The sequence below is a fragment of the Schistocerca cancellata genome, chromosome 7, assembly GCF_023864275.1.
Source record: "Schistocerca cancellata isolate TAMUIC-IGC-003103 chromosome 7, iqSchCanc2.1, whole genome shotgun sequence".
Taxonomy (NCBI): Eukaryota; Metazoa; Arthropoda; class Insecta; order Orthoptera; family Acrididae; genus Schistocerca; species Schistocerca cancellata.
The window spans coordinates 540,715,824-540,741,810 of record NC_064632.1 but is presented as its reverse complement, the minus strand read 5'-3'; the positions used below and the strand labels follow the sequence as shown (position 1 = coordinate 540,741,810).

General features: G+C 42.5%; 1 protein-coding gene across 1 annotated transcript in view; it reads right to left on the bottom strand.

Annotated features, from left to right (window-relative positions):
- Positions 1 to 25,987, bottom strand: part of LOC126092889 (coiled-coil domain-containing protein 170) — a 380,321-nt gene that overhangs the window by 74,067 nt on the left and 280,267 nt on the right. Inside the window, exon 11 of the mRNA XM_049908619.1 lies at positions 22,515 to 22,678. Coding sequence (XP_049764576.1) covers positions 22,515 to 22,678 — 164 coding nt within the window. The remainder of the gene's footprint in view (positions 1 to 22,514; positions 22,679 to 25,987) is intronic.

Here is a 25,987-nt window from a genome sequence, read left to right as displayed (position 1 = left end):
GCAAGTGAAGTGCTTAGTATATTACAGGAAGGGGATCTATTACATTTAAAGCCAATTGTTAGAATACTTCACCAAAATGTTCAATACATAAACAATAAAACAGAGGAACTAGAGGTAATATTACAGGAGTATAGGCCAAACATTCTAGTAGTTACAGAACATGGGCTAAAAGAAAATCACACAGCAATGTACAACTTTAAGAATTATGTGAAAGTAGCCAGTTTTTGCAGAACTTCTTATAAAGGTGGTGGAGTTGCCATTTTTTCTAACTATAAATCAACTAAAGCCATAAATATAACAAAATATGCTATAGAATTTAGCTTTGAAGCTACAGCACTGGAAACTAAAATTGCTGGGAATTTATGTTGTGTATTAGGCTTGTATCGATCACCAAATGGTATACTTAAAACCTTCTTTGAACAGCTGGAAGATATAATCCAACACCTCTCAAAAACATATGCTTATTTGATCATTATAGGAGATCTGAACATAGACACGAGTAAAAATACAGACAACACTAAGACCCTACTGGACTTATTGTGCATACACAATCTAAAAATAAAAATAGATAAACCAACCAGAGTAACAAAGCATAGTGAAACTATTATTGATCATGTAATAACAAATATTCCTACATGCTATTGTAACACACAGGTAATAAACTCCACATTAGCAGACCATTTTGCTATCATGATAGACATAAATATAAAGACTAGTGATTCAGTGCAGAAGATATGGGAGATGAGAAGACAGAACTACCCACATAACATAAATCTGCTAAAGAAGATGTTAGAGGCAGAAAAATGGGAAACAATATATGCAGCTAAAGATGCAAACACCAAATGGAACCAGTTTTATTCTTTATTCAATTATTATTATGATGTTACATGTCCTGTTAGTAAAAGGCTTGTCAAACAGCAACAAAAAAAGAAAAGCTGGGTGACTGGAGAAGTAATCCACGCCAGAAATAATCGGAGAGTGTATTATGACCTCTCCAAACAAAAAAATACTGAGGCCTACAACACACTGTATAAAATAAAAAAGAAAGAGTACTGTAGTTTTATCAGAGAAACTAAAGCATCATTCATCAGGATGTCTATAGATAAGGGAAAGAACTACTCAAAAGGTTTATGGTCGTTCATTAATGAAGAGAGAGGAAAAGTAACAAATCGGGCAGAGGACATCTGCCCACTGATGAGTGGGAAAAGCAACGCAAACCCTCTCGAAGTAGCCAATACTTTTAACAGATATTATATTACTGTAGCAGACGAATTAATAAGTCAAAATAAAACAAATGCAGTAAGTAAATTGTTAAACTCCTGACATACAAATCATACTATGGTTTTCATACCTACAACAGATGCAGAAGTGTCAAACGTAATAAAACAACTTAAAATTAAACATTCATCTGGCTTGGATGGTGTCACATCACATCTCATAAAGGAATGCAGGGAATGTATATTAAAACCATTGACACACATGCTGAATGCTGCGATAGAAGAAGGTATATTTCCAGATTCACTGAAAGTAAGTAAAGTGAAGCCAATATTTAAGAAAGGGAACAGGGATGAATTTGGAAATTACAGGCCAATATCATTGATCTCAACATTTGCTAAAATCTGTGAAATGAAAATAAAGAATAGAATTGTAAGTTTTATAACAAAGTACAGTATACTGCATTCATCACAACATGGTTTCAGAGAAGGGAAGTCAACAAAAACAGCATCAACAGATATAATTGACCACATTCTTAATTTACTTGACAGGCAACAAAGGACTTGTGGGATTTTTATGGACCTATCTAAGGCCTTTGATTGTGTGAACCACTCAAAATTAATGATGAAATTATATCAGTATGGAATTAGAGGAAAATGCTATGACATACTTAAATCATACATTACAAATAGGAAACTATGCACAGAAATCAGACATACTAGTGGGGGAAATAAAGCAAACTACAGATCAGAATTACAAACAGTTAAACACAGTGTGCCGCAAGGGTCTGTGCTTGGGCCAATACTATTTATACTCTACGTAAATGACTTCCCTAGCTATATAAATCAGAAACGTATAATGTATGCTGATGACACAACAATCATTTGCACAGCTGACACAAAGGAGGAGCTTGAGAAGGAAGCACTCCTGACTATTGAAAATGCAAATAAATATTTTACACAAAACAACCTGTTTATGAATCAGTCTAAATCAATGAATGTAGTATTTCAGACCAAGCATAGTGAAAATTATAATATAAATGTTAATATAAATGGAAAGACTATTAAAGAAGTAACCAGCACAAATTTTCTAGGAACTAGATAAACATTTGGCATGGGGGGAGCACATAGATGCATTGTGTAAAAAGATAAACAAACAGATCTTCATCATGCATAAAACAGCTAAGACTGTGGATGATAAAGTCCTCAGATCAATGTATTATGGACTTGTCTTCCCACATTTGTCTTATTCAGTTCATATATGGGGAAATGCACAAGCTGGCTACCTAAAAAGAATATTCACAATTCAGAAAAGGGCAGTGAGATGCATTGCAAAAATACCACCAAGACAGACCTGTAGGCAAGCTTTTGTACACTATAATATTATGACAGTATATTCACTGTACATATACCAAAGCATAATGGCGGTAAGGTCAAGTGATAAGCACCTCCTAAATAAAGATGTACACAAACACAGTACAAGAGGAAATGAAAATTACTACATGATAAACAAAAATCTAAAACTGTCTATGACTGCCCCAGAAGAAGCAGGCAAAAGGTTTTTTAATAAACTCCCCAAAATCATTAAAAAAGAAACAGATCTAAAATGTTTTAAAAATCATTTGAAACTATATCTCACAGAGAAATGTATATACAGTTTGAGTGAATACTAAGATGGTGTTGAAATATATCATTACTGAAATGTACCTTTAAAAATTATCATTTCTGTATGTTGTTTGGATTTGTGTGTACATATAATGTGAAACATGTAAAACCTTTGTATGATTATGGACTATTTTTGTTTAATTATTTGTTTCATTTATATATAATGAAATCAAGTTTGAGGTTAATAGGCTATTGTATGACACACCCAATACTCTCAGCTGGATTTTCAGCTGGAGTCCATGGGCAAAGAATGAATAAATAAATAAATAAATACTGAAAAAGAGGCATTAGCAATAATTTACAGTATAAAAAAGTTTTATGTTTTCCTGCTTGGCACAAAATTCCATCTGCTAATGGACTATAAGACACACAACCCCCATAATAAGCTCCCAGAAAAATGGAGCAATAACTGCAGTGGTGGGCACTATTTTGAAGCAACTACAATTATGAAATGCATTATCACCCCACTGCCCACCACACGAATGCAGACACTCTATATCACATATCTACGGGCCAGATGCCAATTTTAATTGTGTTTTTCCCCCCTCAATAATGTCATTCAGAGTACCCTAAATGAATTTTCCATAACTGCTCTTAAAGTAGCTGCAGCAACAGAGTACTGCTATTTCACTGTGTATTATTGGCTGTACGGCTCGGATGGTCGGAGCACTTGCCTAACCTGGCATTTAGGACTTTTTTTTCCCTTGTGTCGCTGACTGAACAGCACAAAGAGTATTCTACAACTGGCTTTTTTGTGTCAGTGACCAAACAGCACCCAGAGCATTCTACTACTGGCTACTGAGGAGGAAGAATACTGGAATATCATCGTACCCACATTCTGTCACCACATTCTGCAGGTATCACACTGGGAGGCGTAGTATATGAAATATGAGGCACACTGTAATATTTATTGGCCCTGAATAGACAAAGACACTGAATACGCAATCATGGCAAGTCAGGCTTCTGTACAAAATTAGGCAGTCCCAGCACAACAGTTTTCCCTGTGGCTAACACTCGATCATTCTTGGCAGTGGCTGCATGTGGATTTCACCAGATCATTTCAGGGAGCAATGTAGTTGCTGTTCAAATTTCTCTTACATCACGTAGCTGTCTGCAAGAACAGCACACTCTACCAATTGTGCCTTTGCAACCAGCTTTGCAATATAGTGTATTCCCCACGTATTCTGACACATAACAGTCTCCAGTTCACCCCATCTGTATTTCAGGTGTTTTCTCAGGGCAGCAGCATCGATTATCTGACCACTGTGCCCAACCACCAGTATCCAACTCAGAGGGGCATCAATTGGTCTGAGATTTTTGAGATGCAGATGGGAAGAGAAATGATGAGGTCAGTGTCCAAGAAGCTACAACAATCTTCCTCATCATAGGACAACCCCCTTCAGCAGCCAGAGTCAGGCCAAAATTTTACAGAGGTACAGACTATCCACACTATCTGAGCTTCTGGCTCATCTTTGTCAGCCCACAGTCTGTGTTCAAGCCTGTAGTAATGTGTGGGCTCCCAAGTTTGGGCTTACATATTTGGGCGGACAAAGGAGTGGACGCAAGGTGACATTGTAGATCACAGTGGCACCAGCTGTTTCATGTTGTGACTGTACAAGAGCAGATGGTCCCCCACAGGAACTAGTTTCACCCATAATAAGACATATAAAACCCACCCCTACTTGGACCTCACTGTGATCTTCTGCCATATGTCTTCCCACAGCTTTGAACCTGGATGTGCTGCAACCTCACTCACAGGTGACCACCAACAGCTATGTCCCAGGTGCACCACTCTTACAAACTCAGGCCTCAACACTAGCCACAGGAGCCCACAGGGTAGTTCCCAGAGTGGGAAGGGTTGTTTCCACAGCTATGGTTGCTCTGGAGGTTGAGTTATCACCACCTACAAGTTTACTCCTAGCACCCACTGTACCAGAGCCAGCTCCATCTGCATCTGGTAGACTGGCCGGAACCATCTATGTTGACACCATCTCTGACCAGTCAGGCACTGGTATGACTTTGGGAAGTGGGCAGGTCCAGTTAGCACCTGTCTCTCTGAGTCCACATTTCCCATACCACCACCCACAGTGTTATTGATCCTACATGCGAATTACAGGGGAAGGGGGGGGGGGGGGGTAGGGAAGGGGGAGGGGGCACTTAGTATCGCTAGGCATATCAATACTGACAGTGGATCAGAGACCAATCCTCTGTTGAAGTGTTGCAGTACTCTGTTGGAATGGTAACAGAATTGTAAGTATGTGACAAGACTGTGACAGCTAATCGCCAATGCTCTATAAATTCTGTGGCCATGCAGTAACAGGATAGCTGCAGTTATCTTATGAAGCCTTTCCTTTAAAGCTACAGGACACTCTATATAATGGCCATTCTTACCCACAGAATTCTTTGGAAAAGTGCTTTGAACTTACTTGTTTAAAGCTCATGGCAACTTTCACTATTCTAACAGTTTTTGCTTTATTTTGGTACTCACTTTGTGAATCCCACTGCTCACAAACCAAGTAATATAAGTCACCACAGGTGGGCTACATTGACTACATTAACAGGCTTTAATATAGGGTGTCTAAAAAGGTATTCTACAACTTCAATGTGTTACAGCACCCAAACTAATTAAGACATTCACACTACATTACAGAGAGACTCACAAAGCTGTTTGTCTTTACAAATTGTCAAAAGTGAAGCATAATGACAAAATTTCAAGAAAAGGCTCAGTGTGTGGGCTGAAAATTCAGACCAAATTGGACATGCATGTTCAAAGGAACTTCCAAACATGGTACAGGAAGCAACCTCACTCGCAGATGTCAATAGGCCATGGTACAGGAATTTTACGCAGGCAGGAAACACTGATGCCAAGCATCACACTGGAGGACCTGGAACAAGTGAATCTGACACATAATGGATATGGTTGGCTTTTCAACATTCACCCTAGGCTGTCGCAGGAGCTGCAAATCCCTAGGGCAACCGTGCACTGGGGCTTTCAGAAACATTTAAAGATGTATCCATACTGATTGCAGCTTTTGCACTCATTGAAACCAGATGACAAGCCATGATGTAAGCAGTTTGCTATGGATGTTCTTCGCTGTTTAGAGCAGGATAGAAATGTCTAAACAGCTTAGCATTTTCTGATGAAACAATATTTCAAATGTGTGGTAAGGTAAACAAACACAATGTTTGCCTCTGGTACACAACCAATATGCATACTATGATGGAACAGGTATGTGACAGGGACCATTTTTGTTCTCAGGAAAAATAGTTAATTCTAACAACTACCTTAATATGCTGCAGCTGTTTACATTACACAATCGTTTTCTAACAACATGGTGCCCTGCCACGTTGAGCTCAGTGCACCGCCGCTTGATTGGCAAGGGTGGTCCATTTCCATGGCCTCCAAGGCCAGCAGTCTGCTACTCCTCAAGGTATGGAACAACATGTCAGGAACTGTATTCGCATCCACTTTACTTCGTAGATGTTGTAAGTACTGCGAAGGCTTTTTATTACAAATGTCTTCCTGTGTGAATACTTCGCATACTATTTCCTCTTGTGAAGCAGACACACAGCATGTGAGCTCAGTTTTTAATTTGATGTATGTGCAAACCTCCAGCAGGGATGTAATAATGTTTTGGACTTCCACCGCAAATCAGTGTTCCAATTGGCTCACTACAAGTGCAAACTTAGTGGAATCTGCATTCACTCCAGAACATCAGAAGTCCGACTCCGCTTGCACGAACCATAAGGGCGCAAGTACACAGCGAGTCTCAAAATATTACGGGCATCATCATCCGTCATTCTCACATGGCTAGGAAATATTCTGTGCTGTTATCGTAATCCATGTTGGGGTCACCACTGAGGCAAGTCTTGCACTGCTGCATGTCGACTACAAATAAAATGCATGTTACATATGTGTGCGATAACTGACAACTTATTTCATCATAGCAATACTTCTTACTTCCATCTACACAAGAAGCAGTGTGTTAAGGGAACAAGAACATTTACTGCGGCAAACTTTTCCCGATAGCAAGAGAGTAAGTGACTACAATATAAATCACAGAGTTTCATGTGACATCCTTTGCAGTACTGAGTAAGCCCACGGGCAGCTCTCCATGCAGTAAACATTCGGACCTCTCTGACTGACACTGGTGATCAGCTGATCACACCCGTTGCATACATGATCTGTACTGATCACCACAAGACTGTCTGTCACAGTTTCTGGAGAAAGCAGAAAATAGTGACTGGTCTGTAGTTGAATTTTTTTAAAATACGTCAAAGGTACATTGTTTTGGTATCACAGCACTGATGAGTAAGTTCCTCATTGTCAGGCCTGGTGTCCTACTGTGAGATCAAAACACAAAACACAGGCTGTCACGAAAGATATGGTACAACTTTGATGTGCTGTAATATCCAAACTACTTGTAATTAAGATATTCACACCATGTTTGGCTTATGTGACATACAATTGCACAAAGTTTTTAAGGCATTGAGTCAGTTTCAACTTGTGCATCTTTGGTGGCATGCATAACATCCAGTCTGTATTCAAGCTCAACCCATGCTCAGCACAACATATTTGCATCAACTGTGGCAATGGCAGTAACAATTCAGTTCTTTAAATCATTGATGTCGTTGACAGGCATTTGACAGACCCTGTCCTTGAGATGCCCCATTGAAAGAAGTCAATTGATGTAATGTCAGCCATAATAGTGATGCAGACGGATATGTCCTTGGATGATGGAGCTGCCCTATCCAACCATATCCAAGATGATATCATGCTTGCCTCTGACTCCAACTCAGCAGTAATTTGTGGCAGTACCTCAGTAGACGGGCAACCCAACTCGACAGACTATCCCAGGAGGTAACAACACTGGATCCACAACTGATTGACGGCTTTAACAAAGTTGAAGGCTTGACCAAACAATTGAGCAAGCTGCTCACTTATTGCAGTGCTATGGACAATTATTAATGGCAATCACAGAGCTGCACTGCATGTCATACTTCACATCAGGATGGCATGTCAACAGACAACATATGTTGGTACCATGAGCTTTTTGGAGACCAAGTCCATAAACTTAATTTACAATGCAAGTATGGAAGTACCAAATGGCAAGCAGAAGTTGGCGCACCTATCTGCACCTCTATCTGCTTGTTCTAACAGACCAAAAGTTGGGCCATTAATTTTTGATAGACACTGGCTCCGATCCGAGTACTCTGCCGAGGGACAGGACACACAAATTTCGCCCAGCTACTGCCTTCAAGCTGTCAGAATTCAGACATTCTGACTTATGGTACACAGTTCATAGAATTAGATCTGGGGTTATGCTGCATATAGTCTGCAAATTCATTGTAGCAGACATCATGGAACCAATTATCAGTGCAGACTATCTCCGAGATGCAGTCACAGGGTTGTTAACGACTGGTTACCAGTGCCATGCGGCCAGCTCTGATGTTAAACTCATCCAGACCATGTTAGGCAACTACGCCACACTGCTTGACCAACTTCTTGCACCCACAAGGCCTCTGGGGATCCCTGATCAGGTATGCATGACACCATTCATTATATCAATGCCACAGCTGGCCCCCAGTGTCATGGAGACCTAGACATTTAGCTCCAGGCAGATACACTACCGTCAAAACTGTGTTTGATGCTATGCTCACATGAGGTGTTATATGTCCATCTAGTGGTCCCTGGTCATCCTCGCTGCCTCTTGTCCCTAAGAGGAGGCCATGTGGTGATTATCGCACCCTGAATGCTCGCGCCATTCCCGATCAATGCCAGGTTCCACATCTCTAAGATTATAATCATGTTCTGAGGGGAATGTGAGTGTTTAGCATCTTTGATTGTGCCAAAGGATACACACAGATTCTGGTAGTGGAGAATGATGTGCCAAAGACAGCAGTAATCACACATTTCTGTCTGTTTGAGAGCCTAGTTATGACCTTTGGTCTCCATAATGCAGCCCAAACATGGCAAAGGTTTTCACCTAATCAGACACTCTGGAACCACATCAGCAACTCCTGACCAAGGTCTCTGAGCATCTCAATGAGTATGGTATTGTCCTGAATGTGTTGAAATGTGTGTTCGGACAACCAGAAGTGACAGTTTTGGGCCATCTCATTGCAGTGGAAGGATCGCGTCCAGTACCCAATAAAGTAGAGGCTGAGTTAAATATTCCTCATCTGGTGACAGCAAAAGAGCTGCACAGGTTCCTTGGCATGTTGAATTTCTACAGATGCCACATGCCGTATGCTGCCGCTTTGAAGGAACCTCTCACAAGTGTGCGGGCCAGTCCTAATGCGAAAGTTAAAGTGATGTGACAGTGGACTCCAACAATGGGAGACGCACTTGAAATGGTCAAAAAGACTCTTGCTGAAGCTACAATAGTTGTGCACCTGAAATCAGATGCCCCCCCCCCCCCCCTCCCCCCGGCACTAGTAGTCGACGCTAGTTAGAAAGTATTCAGACTGCAACAATGTGTCAACGGGATTTGGCAACCTCTCACTTTCTTTTCACATAAGTTAACACCAGCACAACATGATGGAGTAAATATGACTGCAAACTGTTGGCCAACTCCGCAGCAGTCAAATACTTCTGTGCCCAACTACAGGCAAGAATGTTCACTACATCCACTGACATAAGCCACTCACATTTGCATACCGGCAAAATTACAATAACTATTCTCCCAGACAATTGAATCAGCTAGATTACATTGTGTAGTTTACTACTGATTTACAACATATCTCTGGCCTCAGCAATGTAGCAACAAACTACTTGTCTCGCATTAGCGCAGTCATTGAGACAGTTGATTTCACTCACTTACGCGATGCACAGCAAACAGATGATTAACTATGGAACATGCTGCACAATACCCAGACTGGACTGCAACTTGAACTTGTTGATGTACTAAGTGACAATTTTCAGCTATACTGCAACACTTCAACGTGCAAAAACCACGTAGTCTGTGAAACTTGCCATTTCATGCCACATTTGGTCAGGACTTCAAAAGGATTGCTGACAGTGGGGGCATATGCGCATAGTTTGCAAATGCAGTAAGGTCAATCAGGATATTCATGCACCCACTGGCAATTTTCCAGATGCTACCAAAAGGTTTGCACATATCCATGTGGACATTGTGGGACCTTTGCCATCATCAGATAGACAATGTTACTTGCTGACAATCATGGACAGAGTCACAGGCTGGCCAGAGGCAATTCCTGTAGAAGATACTTTCACCAAGACTCTGGTGACAGCATTCTTGACTCATTGGGTCACCCGATTTTGGTGCCTGCTGCATATCATGAGAGACAGTGGGCGCCAATTGAGTTCACACTCTTTGTACAGATTAGCAAATTCTGCAGTACCTACCATCATACAACTACTAGCTATCATCCTGCAAGTAATAGTATGGTGGAGCTGTGGCACGACTCATTCAAAGTGGCACTAATGTGTTATGATGTTAAGTGGACCATGGCTGACCTCTTGTGTTGCTCGGCTAGTGGTCAGTAAACAAACCAGATCTCGATGCGTCACTAAGAATTTGTTGAGTAAAGTGCTCCACTGGGGGACATGTTTCAGCAATCAGATTTTGTAACACAACTCTGGGACCACACTGCAAAATTGCAACCTCAGCTAGTGCCATGCCACAGCACACATCTGTCCCTCATGTACAAGGAATTGACAGACAGCTCCCATGTCACGCTCCGTCGGAACGTTGTGAAATCAGACCTCACTCCATCTCATACCGGACCCCACTGCATCCTCTTGTGTGCTGAAAAGATGGTAGATATCCTGTTCAATAACAATGCAGAACAGTATCTACTGATTGGGTCAAACCTGCTTTTCTCTTTGAGGATTCCTTCGAGATACCCCTACTCAGCGAGCTGCTTACCCTGACCAGTATGGCACCCAGCAGCATTCCAGCTCACCTGGGGTGCAGCCGCCATGCCAGACATGGTCAGGTTGGTGTGTCCACTTACCATCATGATCCCTGGACAGCGTCGAGATTGGCAGGTGGCGACAATGATGCTCCACTTCTCTGTGAGGGCTTGTGGGGCAACCAGTATGGATCGCATGTGCAATAGGTAGGATCAGCTGATTACCAGTGTCAGTCAGAGGTTCATGCATTTTCTGCATGGATCACTGTTCATGCTCTTATTCTATGCTGCTAAGGGCATCACGGTGAATCTCTGTGATTTATATTGTAATCACTTACTCTCTTGTTATTGGGCTTGATGGTAAGTAATTAATGTATCAGTTCTCTGCAATAAATGTTCTTGTTGCCTTTACACCACTGTTTCTTGTGTAGATGGGTATAAGAAGAATTGCTATGATGAAATAAGTTGCCAGCGTTCTTTTCTGTTACTGCACCAGCACATGTAACATGCATTTAATTTGTGGTCCACTTGCAGCAATGCAAGACTTGCCTCAGTCTTAAGAAAAACAGATGTCTGAACATGCTGATACTGCCAAATACATCCAGCATCTCACAGCTTCACAATAGGTAGCTTGAGTTTCATACTTGTTATTGTTTCACTTGCGGATATTTCTCAATTGGTGTTGAGAAATTTGTTTTTGCCATATTCCATTAATGGCGTATATCTTCTCTATAAGCTGTTTGATCAAAATGTTGAAGAAATGTCCAACAACTTCTGTTGTAATCCTTAATTCCTTATGCACTGTGTTCAGAAAATCCACATGGCACTCTTCTTGATTCCAGCAACATGTCCCTCATCAACATAAAGCAACTATAATACAGACCTGTATCAACACTGATTTCAATTCCCCCAAAATTGAGAAGCACACTTTTAAACTGATCATTCCCACAACTTAAAAAATGTTTTAAGGCACAAAAACTTTTAAAGAGCCTGCATACCCTGCTGCTACCATCACGAAACTCCTTGGACTTTCTGTAGATCATTTAGAAATAATGACTTCATGTCAACCTGTGATAACTCTAACCCTTCATTATTGGCACTGCTCTAATTATGTCAAGTAAAGAAATTGGAATGAATCTTTGGAGAGAATCAATGCCTTCACATTAATATAAGCCCAAACAGCAAGTTGGGCTTTGTGTTAATAAATTTCCCCATCAGTATTTTGTCTGACAAGAAAAACCTAGTGATTAGAGATTTACTTGCACCCTGATGGTAATTCTCTCAAAGTTCAGGTAGAATTTTCCTTGAAAAATGCACTTTCTTCTTCCATTGCTGATTTCCAATTACTCTGGCCTGGTGACTGCAATTCTCCAGAAAAGTTCTTTAGCTCATCTACTTCTGCTAACATACATTAGATGAAATTTTTGAGTTTTTGAATTTGCATCTACTTTTAAAATTAAATATGTGCTCTTGCAGACCCTTTTGGTCCAGGTGTATTTTCACCAAAGAAGTTGCTGCTTCACTTTAATTTCCTAACCTGTCTCTGCTTGAAGCATCTGCCACAGAAGTGCCCTTATTTGCTGCTGACTTACTTTCCTTATGTGGAAATACTGTTAGGATTTTTCCTGTAAGTATTGGCTCAAACACAACATCTCTCCTCTAGATGACTTGTTGGCCAGATTTTATCCAAGAGGTGAAAACCATTAATATCTTCACCATAGCCAACAAAGACTGTGTGTTATCCCTTTATATTCTACTGCTTGTGGCAATATTTTGGAATATGTGCATAACATTTGGTTCCAAATGTATGCAGTCTATTCAGATTAGCATTCCTCCCTGTAAAAAACTGATGGGGAGTCTTTCCAGCAACACTGCTTGATTAATAATATACACAGACATAATGACTGTGTTGTGACAGTGCCACGAGATTTAAAAGTGCCGCTACGTCAGTACACAAACACGGTGATAGAGGCGCTCCGCAGCTCGGCTGAGTGCGGGAGCGCCACCTGGCTATGAACGGCGCCGGCCGCATGTCACGGCATGGCAGTTGAGTGACAGCTACGGAGTTGGTAGCATGAAACCCACTATTGTTTCTACGTTTGTATATCCACGCAATTTATTAGTGAATGAAAGGTTATAACACTTTTTGGCGATGAGGTCGGATATTTTTTTTCCAGCGTTGGAGTATTGCGCGTTCATGTCTGGGCAGACATGGAACAGCTTATGCAAGCGCTCATTGAACAACAAACACAGCTGACGGCTGCTATTCAGGCGTTGTCGACGTCGCTTACCCATCGTCTGTCGTCCTCTTCTCTGCCTCCGTTCCCTCCTTACGACGAGGCCGCTGAAGACTGGGAGGATTATGAGAAGCATTTGCGGTAACACTTCTTGGCTTTCGGCGTTGTCGACGCTCCGATGTGTAAGTCGTTATTTCTATCTTGGATTTCCCCACGGATCTATCAGCTGCTATCTCAGTTAGCACCTCTGCGGGAACCTGCCTCTCAGTCCTTCCAAGAAATGTGTGACTTATTGTCTAACTATTACCGAAAAAATACCCACGTCGTTGCCGCCTGCGTGGCGTTCTACCGGTGTCGTAAACAGCCCCATCAATCTTACTGGGCTTGGGCGGCGGAACTACACGGTCTGAGTAGGAAATGTCAGTTTGTCATGGACACTCATCATGAGTCTTATGCTGATTCAATGGTTAGGGATGCTATTCTGCGGCTTGCTCCCAATAAAGAAGTTCGGCAACGTGCCCTACAACTGCCAAACCCGTCGTTGTTGGAAGTTCTAAGCATCGCTCAATCCTTTGAAGTGTCTCACACTGCTGGCGCGCAAATAGACGCGTGGTGTGATGTGGGCGCTGTACAGTCAACTTTCGACATGGAGAATTTGCCTGTTTCCCAGGAGAACGATGATGTGGCGGCGGTTCACTCGCGTAAACAACGTTGCGTTGGGCCGCAACGCTCGCAGCGAAAACAGCAACCACAGAAACAGGTTCGTTCCGCCCTTCCTTCTTGTCCACGTTGTTTCGTACAGCATGACAGGGCCGCGTGTCCAAAACGTTGGGCCACGTGTAATTCATGTAGGAAAAAAGGCCACATTGCTTCTGTGTGTCAGTCCCCTCACGTTCCTGTCGACGAGGACGAGGCATCGGACATGGATGTTAACTGTGTGCTTTCTCAAACAAATAAGTTGTTTGTTACTGTTCGTGTTCTGGATAAAGACATTCACATGCAAGTGGACACTGGCTCTGCAGTAACTCTCATTAATTCTCGCACGTATTTGGAGTTGGGCTCCCCTCCTTTGTCTCCAGTTACGCGAAATCTGAGAACTTATAATAAACAGAAAATTCCTATCGTTGGCCAGTTTGATGCTTCCACTGCTTACAAGTCTGTTGTTCGGCCCCTCACGTTTTACGTGGTGGATCATGCGGGCACTGAAAATCTGTTTGGTTATGATGCTTTCCAGTTGTTTGGGTTCTCCATTGATGATGATGTGCACCTCATATCTGAGGATATACCGTATCAACAGCTGGATGGGTTGTGTTCTGAATTCTCGTCCGTGTTCTCTGCTGGTCTGGGTCGTGCCAAGGATTTTGAATCCCACATTACTCTTAAACCTACAGCTCGCCCTAAGTTTTTCCGGGCATGCCCTATTCCGATGGCGTTGCGGGCACCTGTCAAGGCTGAGATAGACAGGTTAACAGCTTCAGGAATTCTCCTTCCTGTTACCTCCAGCGAATGGGCATCGCCAATCGTGGTGGTTTCTAAACCCAACGGGAGTCTGCGATTGTGTGGCGATTTTAAAGCCACTGTCAACGCTCAGAGTCTCATTGACACTTATCCTCTTCCCCGTCCTGAGGAGTTATTTACCAAGCTCGCTGGGGGCCAGTTCTTTTCCAAACTTGACTTATCGGAGGCGTACCATCAGTTGCGTTGGATGCGTCTTCCAAGGAATTTCTCGTCATCAACACTCCTTGTGGGTTGTATCAGTACCAGCGGTTACCATTTGGCGTCGCTAGCACGCCGGCCATTTTTCAGCGGTTTTTGGAACAGCTCACGGCTTCCGTTCCTGGCCGCATCAACTACCTGGATGACATTGTTGTCACGGGGGCCTCTATTGAGGAGCACCTTCGCAATTTGCGTTCATTATTTCGGGTTCTGCATTCGGCTGGGTTGAAGTGCAATCTGAACAAGTCACAGTTCTTCCAACCCTCCATTGTGTATCTTAGTTTCCACTTGTCCCGTGAAGGTATACGTCCTCTACGTCAGCACGTTGCGGCCATCACCGCTTTACCCCAGCCGTCTACGGTCAAAGAACTTCAGGCGTTTCTAGGCAAGATTGCTTATTATCACAAATTCATTCCATCCGCGGTGGCGGTGGCTCATCCTCTGCATCAGCTGTTACGCAAAAACGTACCTTTCTGTTGGTCCGACGAGTGTGAGCGGGCTTTTGTTCGCCTGAAGGCTCATTTGCAGTCGGCGCCTTGTCTTGCCACCTTCCGTCCGGGTCAGCACTTGGTTCTGGCGACTGATGCGTCACAGTATGGGCTAGGGGCTGTTCTCGCCCATCGGTTTGAGGATGGGTTGGAACGACCCATCGCCTATGCTTCAAAGGCCCTCAACGATGCCCAACGGCGTTACTCTCAAATCGAAAAGGAGGCGCTCGCTATTATTTATGCTCTAAAAAAGTTAAGCGTTTTTTTGTATGGTTCTAAGTTTCACCTCATCACCGACCACAAGCCGCTGGTCTCTCTGTTCAGCCCTTCGGCGTCACTTCCGGATAAGGCGGCTCACCGCCTGCAATGTTGGGCCTTATACTTGTCTTGTTTTCACTATGAGATTCACTATCGCCCCACGGCCCAGCACGCCAACGCTGACGCGTTGTCGCGTTTGCCGATGGGCCCCGACCCGGTTTTCGATCGAGATGAACTACTCTGTTTCCACATTGATGAGGAAGAACGTCGTGCGGTCGAGGGTTTTCCGCTTACAGGTTCGCAGGTCGCGTCGGCTACGGCGTGGGACCCGGTCCTGCGTCAGGTGATCGGTTTTGTTTAACGGGGTTGGCCGGACAGGACCAAGGGCCGGGCATCGGGTCCCCTTCGCAACTACCATGCCTTGCGCCTTCGTCTTTCTGTTCGTGAGGGTGTTGTTCTTCTGGCCACGGATGGCGCATCTCCACGGGTCATGGTGCCAGCTTCTCTTCGCAAAGATGTTCTCAAACTATTGCATGAAGGCCATTGGGGGATTTCTCGGACTATGTCCCTGGCCCGCAGGCATGTTTATTGGCCCGGTATCGATTCGGACATCTCCCACATGGTCGCTGCGTGTGGTCAGTGTGCTCAACAACTGGCTGCACCCCGTACAATGCCCTCTCCGTGGCCTGATCCGGCGCAGCCATGGGAACGGGTGCCATGGGAACTTTGCCGGCCCCTTCCTCGGCACTTATTGGCTACTGTTGATTGACGCCTTCTCGAAGTTTCCGTTTGTGGTTCAATGTCCGTCGCCCACCACTGTGGCGATGACGCTGGCTTTGTCCAAAATTTTTGCGCTAGAAGGTCTTCCCTCCACGATTGTCACAGACAACGGCCCTCAGTTCTCTTCGCAGGCCTTCCATGATTTTTGTACTGGACAAGGGATTCATCATGTTACAGCACCGCCCTTCCATCCCCAATCGAATGGGGAGGTCGAGCGCCTTGTCCGCACTTTCAAAAGCCAGATGAAAAAATTCCTTACTGATTTTTCTACCGATGATGCTCTGTTGCAATTTCTGAGTTCTTATCGCTTCACGCCTCTGGGTGATCGCAGCCCTGCTGAACTCTTGCATGGCCGCCAACCGCGCACTCTACTGTACCTGCTTCACCCTGTCAGGCCTAGTACTGTGTCCCCTCGTGCGTAAAAATACTCGGTGGGCACCGACGTGTGGGCACGAGGGTACGGATCTCGCCCTAAATGGATTCCAGGGGTGGTCAAGGCTCTTCGCGGCAGCCGGCTTTGTGAAATACGTACGGACGACGGCATGGTTGTTCATCATTACGTCCAGATGCACCCACGAGTGGTGGCCACGCCGGTGCCACCACCCCTTCTTTCGCCTCCACCAGCCTGAGAAGCCGGTCCTGTCGCTGCTGCCGATCTCCCATGCGTGTCGCTGCAGCCAACGTCGCTGCCGCTTCCGAGTACGCCGGAACCAGCCCCAGTCGCGACGCCGCCTTCTCCGGGACCCATCTCGCTGGAGCACACCCCCAGGTCCACGACACCTATGGATGCTGCTCCGGAGTTTTCACCCATCATCTCGTCCAGGAGGCACGTTCCATGCACAGGCTTCCGTCCTGGACATTTTCGAACATATTCTCGTGTTTCTCTGCGGGATCTTCTCGGGGTCTCCCAAGAGGCCATGGATGTCTCCGCACTGTCCGTGTCTCCAAGGAAGTGAGTGTGTTTTTTTTCAAGGGGGGAAAAGTGTTGTGACAGTGCCATGAGATTTAAAAGTGCCGCTACGTCAGTACACAAACACGGCGATAGAGGTGCTCCGCAGCTCGGCTGAGCGCGGGAGCGCCACCTGGCTATGAACAGCGCCGGCCGCATGTCACGGCACGGCAGTTGAGTGACAGCTACGGAGTTGGTAGCATGAAACCCACTATTGTTTCTACGTTTGTATATCCACGCAATTTATTAGTGAATGAAAGGTTATAACAGACTGTCTGTCTACAGCAATGTTAGAAAGTTCTTTGAGATGAACATTGCCTATGCAAGTTCTACCACTGTCCTCTTTGTGTGTTCAGTGCAGTCATTTTTTTTATAATTATGTAGTTATTTACAAAACCCAACTTTGAACTGTTATATTTCAGAAGACCTCCAACCTTCTCATTGCCAAATACATGACCACTGTCTCACTCAGACACTTCAACTGGACAACCACACTGGATTTTGACACGTTGCTGTGCCTCTTGGACCTTCAGGACAGCTTTACACTTTTCTTTCAAAAAATCTCATGTAATTACATGGGAAGCAGATGAGTACCATGACCTCCAGAAGAACTGTTTAACTTCACACAGATCTGCATTATTACTTCACCAGGTATACTGGAATATTGCTGGCATGACTGTTAGTTGTACATGATGTTGCTTCTCTTTAACACATAATCACGAAATTCATCATCAAATTTGACACTGATTCTATCTCCTCAGGAATTCATAGTTATGGCATTTATTTTGATTACCTATTTGCTGAGGCTAGATTTGCAATGAACTGGTGGAAGCCAGAATAGTTTCAGAAATACATGATTTCTCAATCGGTTCACTGGAATTAACACCTTCGAAAGCTCCCCAAACTGAAAATCTCTTACCTTAACTGTTAGCTCAGCCACTCAACAATTTCTGATGAATTCACAACTGTCTTGGGATGAACTGAATGATAATGCTATGGTCATGTGCTGATGTCACTGAAATCAAATTTCTTCTACATTTTTCATGTAACATAAATGCAACACACCATTTACCAAAACATTATCATGCAGAAGCGTATCAGTTCCAATTCTTTCCTTTTCTTTGTGTTCAGACAGCCTTCTTATGTCCTTTTACAACACAACTGAAGCACTTATAACATCTGATTCATCAAGCTGATGCGCCCTTTCACTTGTTTATTCTAATCACCTTTTGCTTTTGTTGCCCCTAATATACATATCACTAAACTTCGCTGTTGTAACTTTTCATCAGGTGCACCTGACGAAAACAACTGCACTGGTTGTCAAAACATTATGCATTAAATAGAAACAACAACTTGGCTGAAGACTGCCATTAATCAGTGACACTGAAGAAACATGAGAGATCATAGCACTTCACGCTGTCAGGAGGAGATGTTCCGCAACATACACAAGTTAGATAAGCTCAGTACACTGACCTTCTCAACAAGATGTTGAGATGAACAAGTTGTACCAAGATCAAATGTCATATTAAAACACCAATAGTCAATATGATTATGTGCCATGCAAGCCTGATGCTAGAATGATAAGAGAATTTGTGTCACCCAATGAATGCTAGATGTTGCTTCAAAACAACTCCATCAGGATCTTTACGTGTTGGCTACACTCTCTACAGGTTCTTGGAAATGGGTTGACAATATGACATGGTCACAAGAGAATCAGCAAAGTTGAAAATGTCTGCATACCAAAAAGCAAAATTTGATCAAATGTACAAAAAGCCAAAACAAGATGTGGGGATTAAACTCACTGACAAACATCTGGATGAGGGTACAGTGAAGATCCTTGCTGAAGGACTAAATTTCACACCCATTCCAAAAATGCTGCTAATAATAGATTACATTGCTCCACGAAACATGCTGCAGTTTTGTCCCCACTGGAAGCCACGGAAGAGGTCCACCAGAAAACTAGTGAGCACTTATCAAGGCACCAAGAAACAACAAGTAGCACTGAGAAATATGTGGGAGGACAAGGAAACTATAATATGTCAGCTGACAAGGGCAACAGTATATACCTAATCTCATGTGTGAACTACAAGAAGAAGATTTTCGGTCTTTTGAATGGCACTGCCTGTAGACAGATACATGTTGATCCTATGAATAAAACTGGGAGGAAGATAGTGATGCTTCTCCAGGGTTGCCATGTAATATCATTAAGTGTCTTAGAACAGGAGCAGCTGTGCCACAATGACTATATGTCCTTCCTAAGGTACACAAGTGCTGCACACTTACATACAGCTGACAAAATACCTGAAACCCATTCTCAGTGAACATTTGGTGAAGTGCAGAGAACGCATTTGAAACTCTGCTTACTTTGTGCATGAGTTCAATCAATTGCAGTTCCAGGATACAGATACTGTGGTTGGTTTTGATGAAATCACCCTCTCTACTAGAGTTCCACTTTCAGAATCCATGGAACTACACATGGAAAAGCTTGGCAGTTGTTTCACTGAAATGTTTAGGCATGTGCTGACATCAACTTATTCCCTGTTCATTGGGAAATATTATGAACAAAATGGTGGATTGGTGATGGATAACCTGTTATTGCCTGTTGTAGTGAACCTATACATGGAACACTTTGAAGTGAAGGTGCTAGAATCCACCAAGTTTAAACCAACATATTTCTATCAATATGTTGAGAACCCATTTGTGGTGTGGCCACTTAGAAAGAAAAATGAGGAACAACACTGGAACATTTAAACTTTATGCAACCTAACATAAAATTCACAAGAGAACTTAGAAAAGATGGACAGCTGCCTTTCCTTGACATTTTATTTAAGACAAGACCAGATGATCCTGCGTCACAGTGTATATACTCATAGAAAAGCCACACACACTGACCTTCGTCACCTAGCTCAAGCCATCACCATCCATCATAAACAAATTTGGAGCTAAAGACTATGGCCTACAGAGCTCAAACACTTCCAAACAAGGAGAATCACACTGAAGAATTACACCATATAAAATGTTCTGAAGGAATGAGTACTGAGACTGTCACATTGAGTGGGCATTCCAGTCAAAATCAAGAAAGACTGAGAAAGAGGTTGAGACTGAGATGAAGAAAGGGAAGGCAAGAATCACTTATCTACCTTATGCTTGGGAAATATCGGTAGACTTCTATGGAAACATGGCATCCACTGTATGTTGCTCCTACCAACAACAACAAAATGACTTCTTTGTAATGTTAAAGATGATATAGGTCTTTGAAAGCTGGGTGTGTGCTGCATTCCTACATGGCTACAACAGTGTGAGTCAGTTTAGAGCAGATTTTTGTTGCTAGTACTTGTTTTTCATACGGTGTTATTATTGGGTAGATTGAAATACAATTCTTATATAAATTCAAAATGATGACTACAGGAACAATTGTTATTAAGTACTGCACCTGAAATGAATAAATGAATGATTTTGACAATTCTGACTCAAGTTATTTATATAGGGTAAGGATCCTGGACTTGTTTTTTCAGCATGCAATTCAGTAGACCTATATTTCATTATTGATCTAACATTGTCCCTTTCATCACAAGCATTATTGATACCATTTTGGGCTGTCTTGCCAATAAAATCACCAGTCACCTGTCAAAAAATATTATTTATGTTTTTCAAAAGTAATAAACTTTGGAAATGACACAATGGATATTTACATTACACACTACTTTTTCAACATTTAACTGTTGGATATGTATAACTAGCTGTTCATATTTGGCTATGACACTAGCCATATTGTTGGTTTGCCTCATAGTAAAACAAAGAAAATATGTTTGGACATCACATTTGCCATTAAAAAATTCTGTGTAAGTCCACTCACAAGTGTCAAACATTTTCACATGCAACCAACAAAGCCATTATGTTAGCTTCTAATGTTTGGGCAGTAATCTGACTTGCTGAGTGAACAGCATTATCCAATTCTTTTAGTTTTTAGGTTGTAAGTCACAGTACATTCTGCAGTTGTGTCATCAAATGTCTGTGATTTTACGATGTTGTTTATATGTTTTGTAAGTGTCCCTTGGAAATATGCAGTAAATTTGGAATTATATAATTCCACATATTCCATTTCCCAACACCTCCAAATTTATCAATATCACTTCCATGCCGCAAACCCCCCACCATCTCCCCCTCACCGACCCCCCCCCCCCCCCCCCCCGGCCGCAAATCTCTCAGAGAAAGGAAAAACCATGGTTCAGTCTGGTGTTTGTCTTCCAAGAAAATGATTTGAAAGTCTGTGTTATGCAGGTTTTTAACAGTCAGAACTGGAACTTTTTTATGGCTACTTGCAAGTCATCATTTGTCTTCCAAAATATTAAAAATAGACCATACCCCCCAACAAACTATCATATGGATGCCTTTGACTGAATGGTTAATCCATTGCAGAAATTTAAAAAAAAAACATGATCAAGTACACTGAGAATAGTGAACAGAATAAACAGTTTTTCAAAAAGTGTGAACACAAACAAGTCATTCAGTGTGCATGCAACCATGGACTGTTACCATCTTACTGATTTATGGTTCACCATGAAGCATTAACATGTTTGAATTAGCTGACACAGTATACAAAAACAGATCTGTATAAATGAATATACAAAAAGATCTTCATCACATAAGCTATGGAAGAGACAGTTACTAACAAACAATAATAAAAGACTTACTCTCACAGATCTTGATAACAGTTTCGACTAACTCAAGGGGGGCGGGAATGCAGTGTCCATAAGTAGGTACAGTGGTTCATTGTTTCCTAATCCAAGGTATTCGAACATCTACCCAAAAATATGTATTTCAAGGAGACAACAATGCAGGCAGTCTTTGCCATTGCTCACAAAACAACTTTCAGAGTTATAGAACACAATCAAGAGAAGCTCAAAGACTGCCGCAACAATGCCCCAAAATGATGTATTATTTTAAACATAATAACAAAACTACATCACATGTACTTTAATTGAATAAAAGACTTATTGTTTTACCTCGTTTTGTGTCATTTTTATTTATTTCCAGAATTGGTGAGTTTAATCATTTGCCCCCTGTTGCAGAGCTTTTGTGGTGTCTGGTCATCATTACACAATGTAAACTGGTCAGTGAAACATACCAACAAACCTGTTTCTCATATTGTAGATGTAAATTTGCATAACAGATATATTAGAACAATGGAATTTACTTTGTGCTGGTAGCTATAGTAATGACTCCTCAGTTATCAAGCTGAATTTTCTCTTAACAAGGATATTTAAAATTAATAAGGGCATGTGATTTAGAACAATGTTGCAATTTTATATTTTGCTTTGATGCCTACCTCAGGTTAGCCTCATCTCGTTCATTCTCTAGCAGTGTTCGCATACGACTGTTATCTTCTTGGAGAGCAATCTTACGTCTCAGTAAGTCCAAATGCAAATCTCTGCGTTGCAGTTGTTCCCGAAGAGTTCTCACCCTTCGCTGCAGCTGATATACGGCTGATGTCTGAAATACAGTGTTAGAACCAATGAGTGCATGAGACTGTTACATATCCGAGAACTTGTTGAAGGCTATTGATAATGTGATAAAATATCAGTCAAAATACATCACTTTTCTATTGAATATTTGGATACACACAAAACAGTGTGATCACCTGCTGAACAGCATGTTCATCCACCTTTGGAATGCAATACAGCAGTGATTTTGCATGACAAGGATTTGACAAGTCCATGGTAGATTACATGAGAAATGATACAACACTTTCTATGCACAGGTCATACAGTTACCATAAAGTACATGCCACTGGCTTGTGGGCACAAAGCTAGAACCTGATAGTGTCCCAGATTTATTCCATTGAGTTTATATCAGGTAAATTTGGTGACCATGACATCAACACAAGTTCACTATTGTGTTCCTCAATCCACTACAGCATCATTAAGGCCTTTCTATAGGGACTGTTATCCTGCTGGGAAATGGCACCACCATTGAGGAAGACATGAAATATGAAGGGATGCAGGTGGTTTGCAATAATGCTCACATAGTTCAAAGCTGTATGGTATCTTTAATTACTGCCATAGGTCCCATGAAACCATAAGAAAATGTCCCCCATAGCATAATAATGCCCCCCCCCCTCCTCCTTCTCCACCAGTCTGCATCTGTTGCTGGGACATGTTTGGAGCAGCCATCCATCCAGATGATGGAATATCCAAACATGGCCATTAAGCTGATGTAACAGTAAGCGTGATTTATCTGTCTTTTCCACTGATCCAAACGTCAGTCTTGATGGTCCCATGTCCACTGAAATCATAACTGATAATGTTATTTGGTCAAATGGGAGTACATGGGAATTATCTGCTGCAGAGCTCCATGTTAACAATGTGTACTAAGCGATAAGCTGTGAAACACTTTTGCCTTTAGCAGCATTGTACTCAAGTCATTGGATCTGACACAGATAACCACTTATCCTGCTTTACGAAGTGGAAAAGCCTCTGACCTCCACATTCTGTGATGAATGTGGATGTCCAATACTTTGTTGCCTACTTATGGAGACACCACACTTTAACCACTTTCCATAAATGCTCACAACAGTACCATGCGAACAACTGACCAGCTTTGCCATTTCTTAGATGCTCATTTCCAGGCACTGGGCCACAACAATAATGGAAAAGCAACCATTTACCTATAGTGGATTGGTGCATGTAGCACAGAACATCTAACAAGAAACAGCATTCACACTAGCTTTCAAGCAATAGCTATTTTTGTAGCACAAGTACAAGCTGCGCTGTGTGTGTGGTTCGTGCTCGTGCCATCTCTTATTTTACATCCTGTTTTTTTTTTTTTTTTTTTTTTTTTCATGTTGCCACCTCTTTATGTTAGTTTCAATTTCTGTTGTTACTGAGTTGCTGCTTTGTCTGCCCATCAGTGGCAGCAGCAGCGCCTATCAATACAGCCCTCACGTGTTATCTTTGCTATTACTTCCCAGTTGTTGTCTGTCCTGGAGTCAGTTGGAACATGCCAGGAGGGCAGTTCGGACCTGCCAGTCGTGGAGTTGGAATGCGACACTAGTTCAATCGGGTTGGAGCATCAGTGAGGCCTGGATGTCCATGGCTCATCCAACCACTGACACCATGCATCACTTGAGCCGGGGACGGTCTTCGTGGATCGTCGGTCGGTTGTCCTACTGGACAACGTGAATTGGCTCGCCGACCACTTATGGGTTGGCTGTGTGTGTGTATCGACTCCCGATTTGTCTTTGTGATTGCACAGCCACTGCTGAGTGTCATTTAAGTCTTCGTGCAAGTGTTTGTCTAGCTGTGTGTGTAGTTGGTGTCATTTCCACTGCCAACTTGTTTTAAATGTTGTCGGCATACTAGCAGTGAGTCAGTCGGTTGGAGCGGATCAGCAAGCAAGTCTCCACGCAGCACAGTCGGCCGGGCCCCGCTGGCAGTCTCTACGCAGTGTCGGAGCATGTGGGGGCTGTTCTGAGTGCTGCGAGGTTTGTGGCTCATTGACCCAGGACATGCAAGTTGAGTGGTGATTTAATTACTGAAGCCACATCTGTTCATGTTGTCCCGTTGGCTGGTGGTTCGCTGTTGGTGGTATTCCTGGAAGCAACAGCGAGTGTTCGAGTTGTTGAAGATGTAGCCGCCTTGTGGTGGAATTAACTATATTTGTCGATTTGAAATTCAAGTGCACCAGCAGAATTTTTTGCCTTGTGGCCGTTAGTGTTCCAGTTACCTGCCCTGGTTGCTGATGTAAATTCAGGCAGTGTCCTTTCCTCACCTGTTGTTGCTGTCCAACATGGTGTGTAGTTTTGACAGCTTAATGTATATTTGGTTGTGTGTGGCTGTGTCTGTAACTTTTGGCAAGCAAGTCATCTTGTCGGTGGGTCCCTGGCTGTCTCTTGGTTGTGTTGCCGGCGGATCGAGTATAGTTGGGCTGACGTCTTGTCTCACCTAAGTGAATGTTAAGATTTCAAGGGCAGACGACCCCCCTGGAAACTTATGAGCGCCGTTGCCTATACTGCCTTTCTTATTGCCATTAATTTTTTGTTTTTAATGGCTCATAGCCAATGGTTTGAATTTGTATGCTTGTAATTGTGTTTTTAAAATCAAATGTTTTCTGCCTGTTGAAAATTTATTGTATTGTTTTCTAAAAGCAGCAGCCTTCAGCCGCTTTAAGTTTTAAGGATCTTACTTGTCAAGTATTACCTTTAGGAAGATAAAGCTGTGGGCTTTCTGCCTTTTGAAAATTTATTGTAGTGTATTGTTTTTAAAAGCATCGGCCTTCACCTGCTTTAAGTTTTAAGGATCTTACTTATCAAAGTATTACATTCTTTCAAGATAAGTTGTGAGCCTTCTGCCTGTTGAAAATTTATTGTAGTTGTGTTGCTCTTAAAAGGATGGGCCTTCAGCCGATTTAAAATTTTGGATTCGTACTTATCAAGTCTTCAATCACTTGGGCTTAAATACTATTTAAGGTTAAAAGCTTTGGGCCTTCTGCCTTGGAATATTGGTCGCAGTTTTCTTTTAAAACAATGTACTTCAGCCGTTTTGAAGGAAGGTTTCTTTTTGGTCATAAAGCTTAGGCCTTCTGCCTGTTGAAAAGTTATTGTAGTTATGTTGTTTTAAATTTATGGCCCTTCAGCCACTCTTAAAAACTTCATCTATCTGACTAGTCAAGTCTTAAAGCACTTGGGCTTAAATGATATTTTAGGTTAAAGCCTAGAGCCTTCTACCTCTAAAAAAAATATTATAGCACCTGTATTTAATTCATGGGCCTTCAGCTGCTTTAGAATTAAAGACGTTTTCAGTC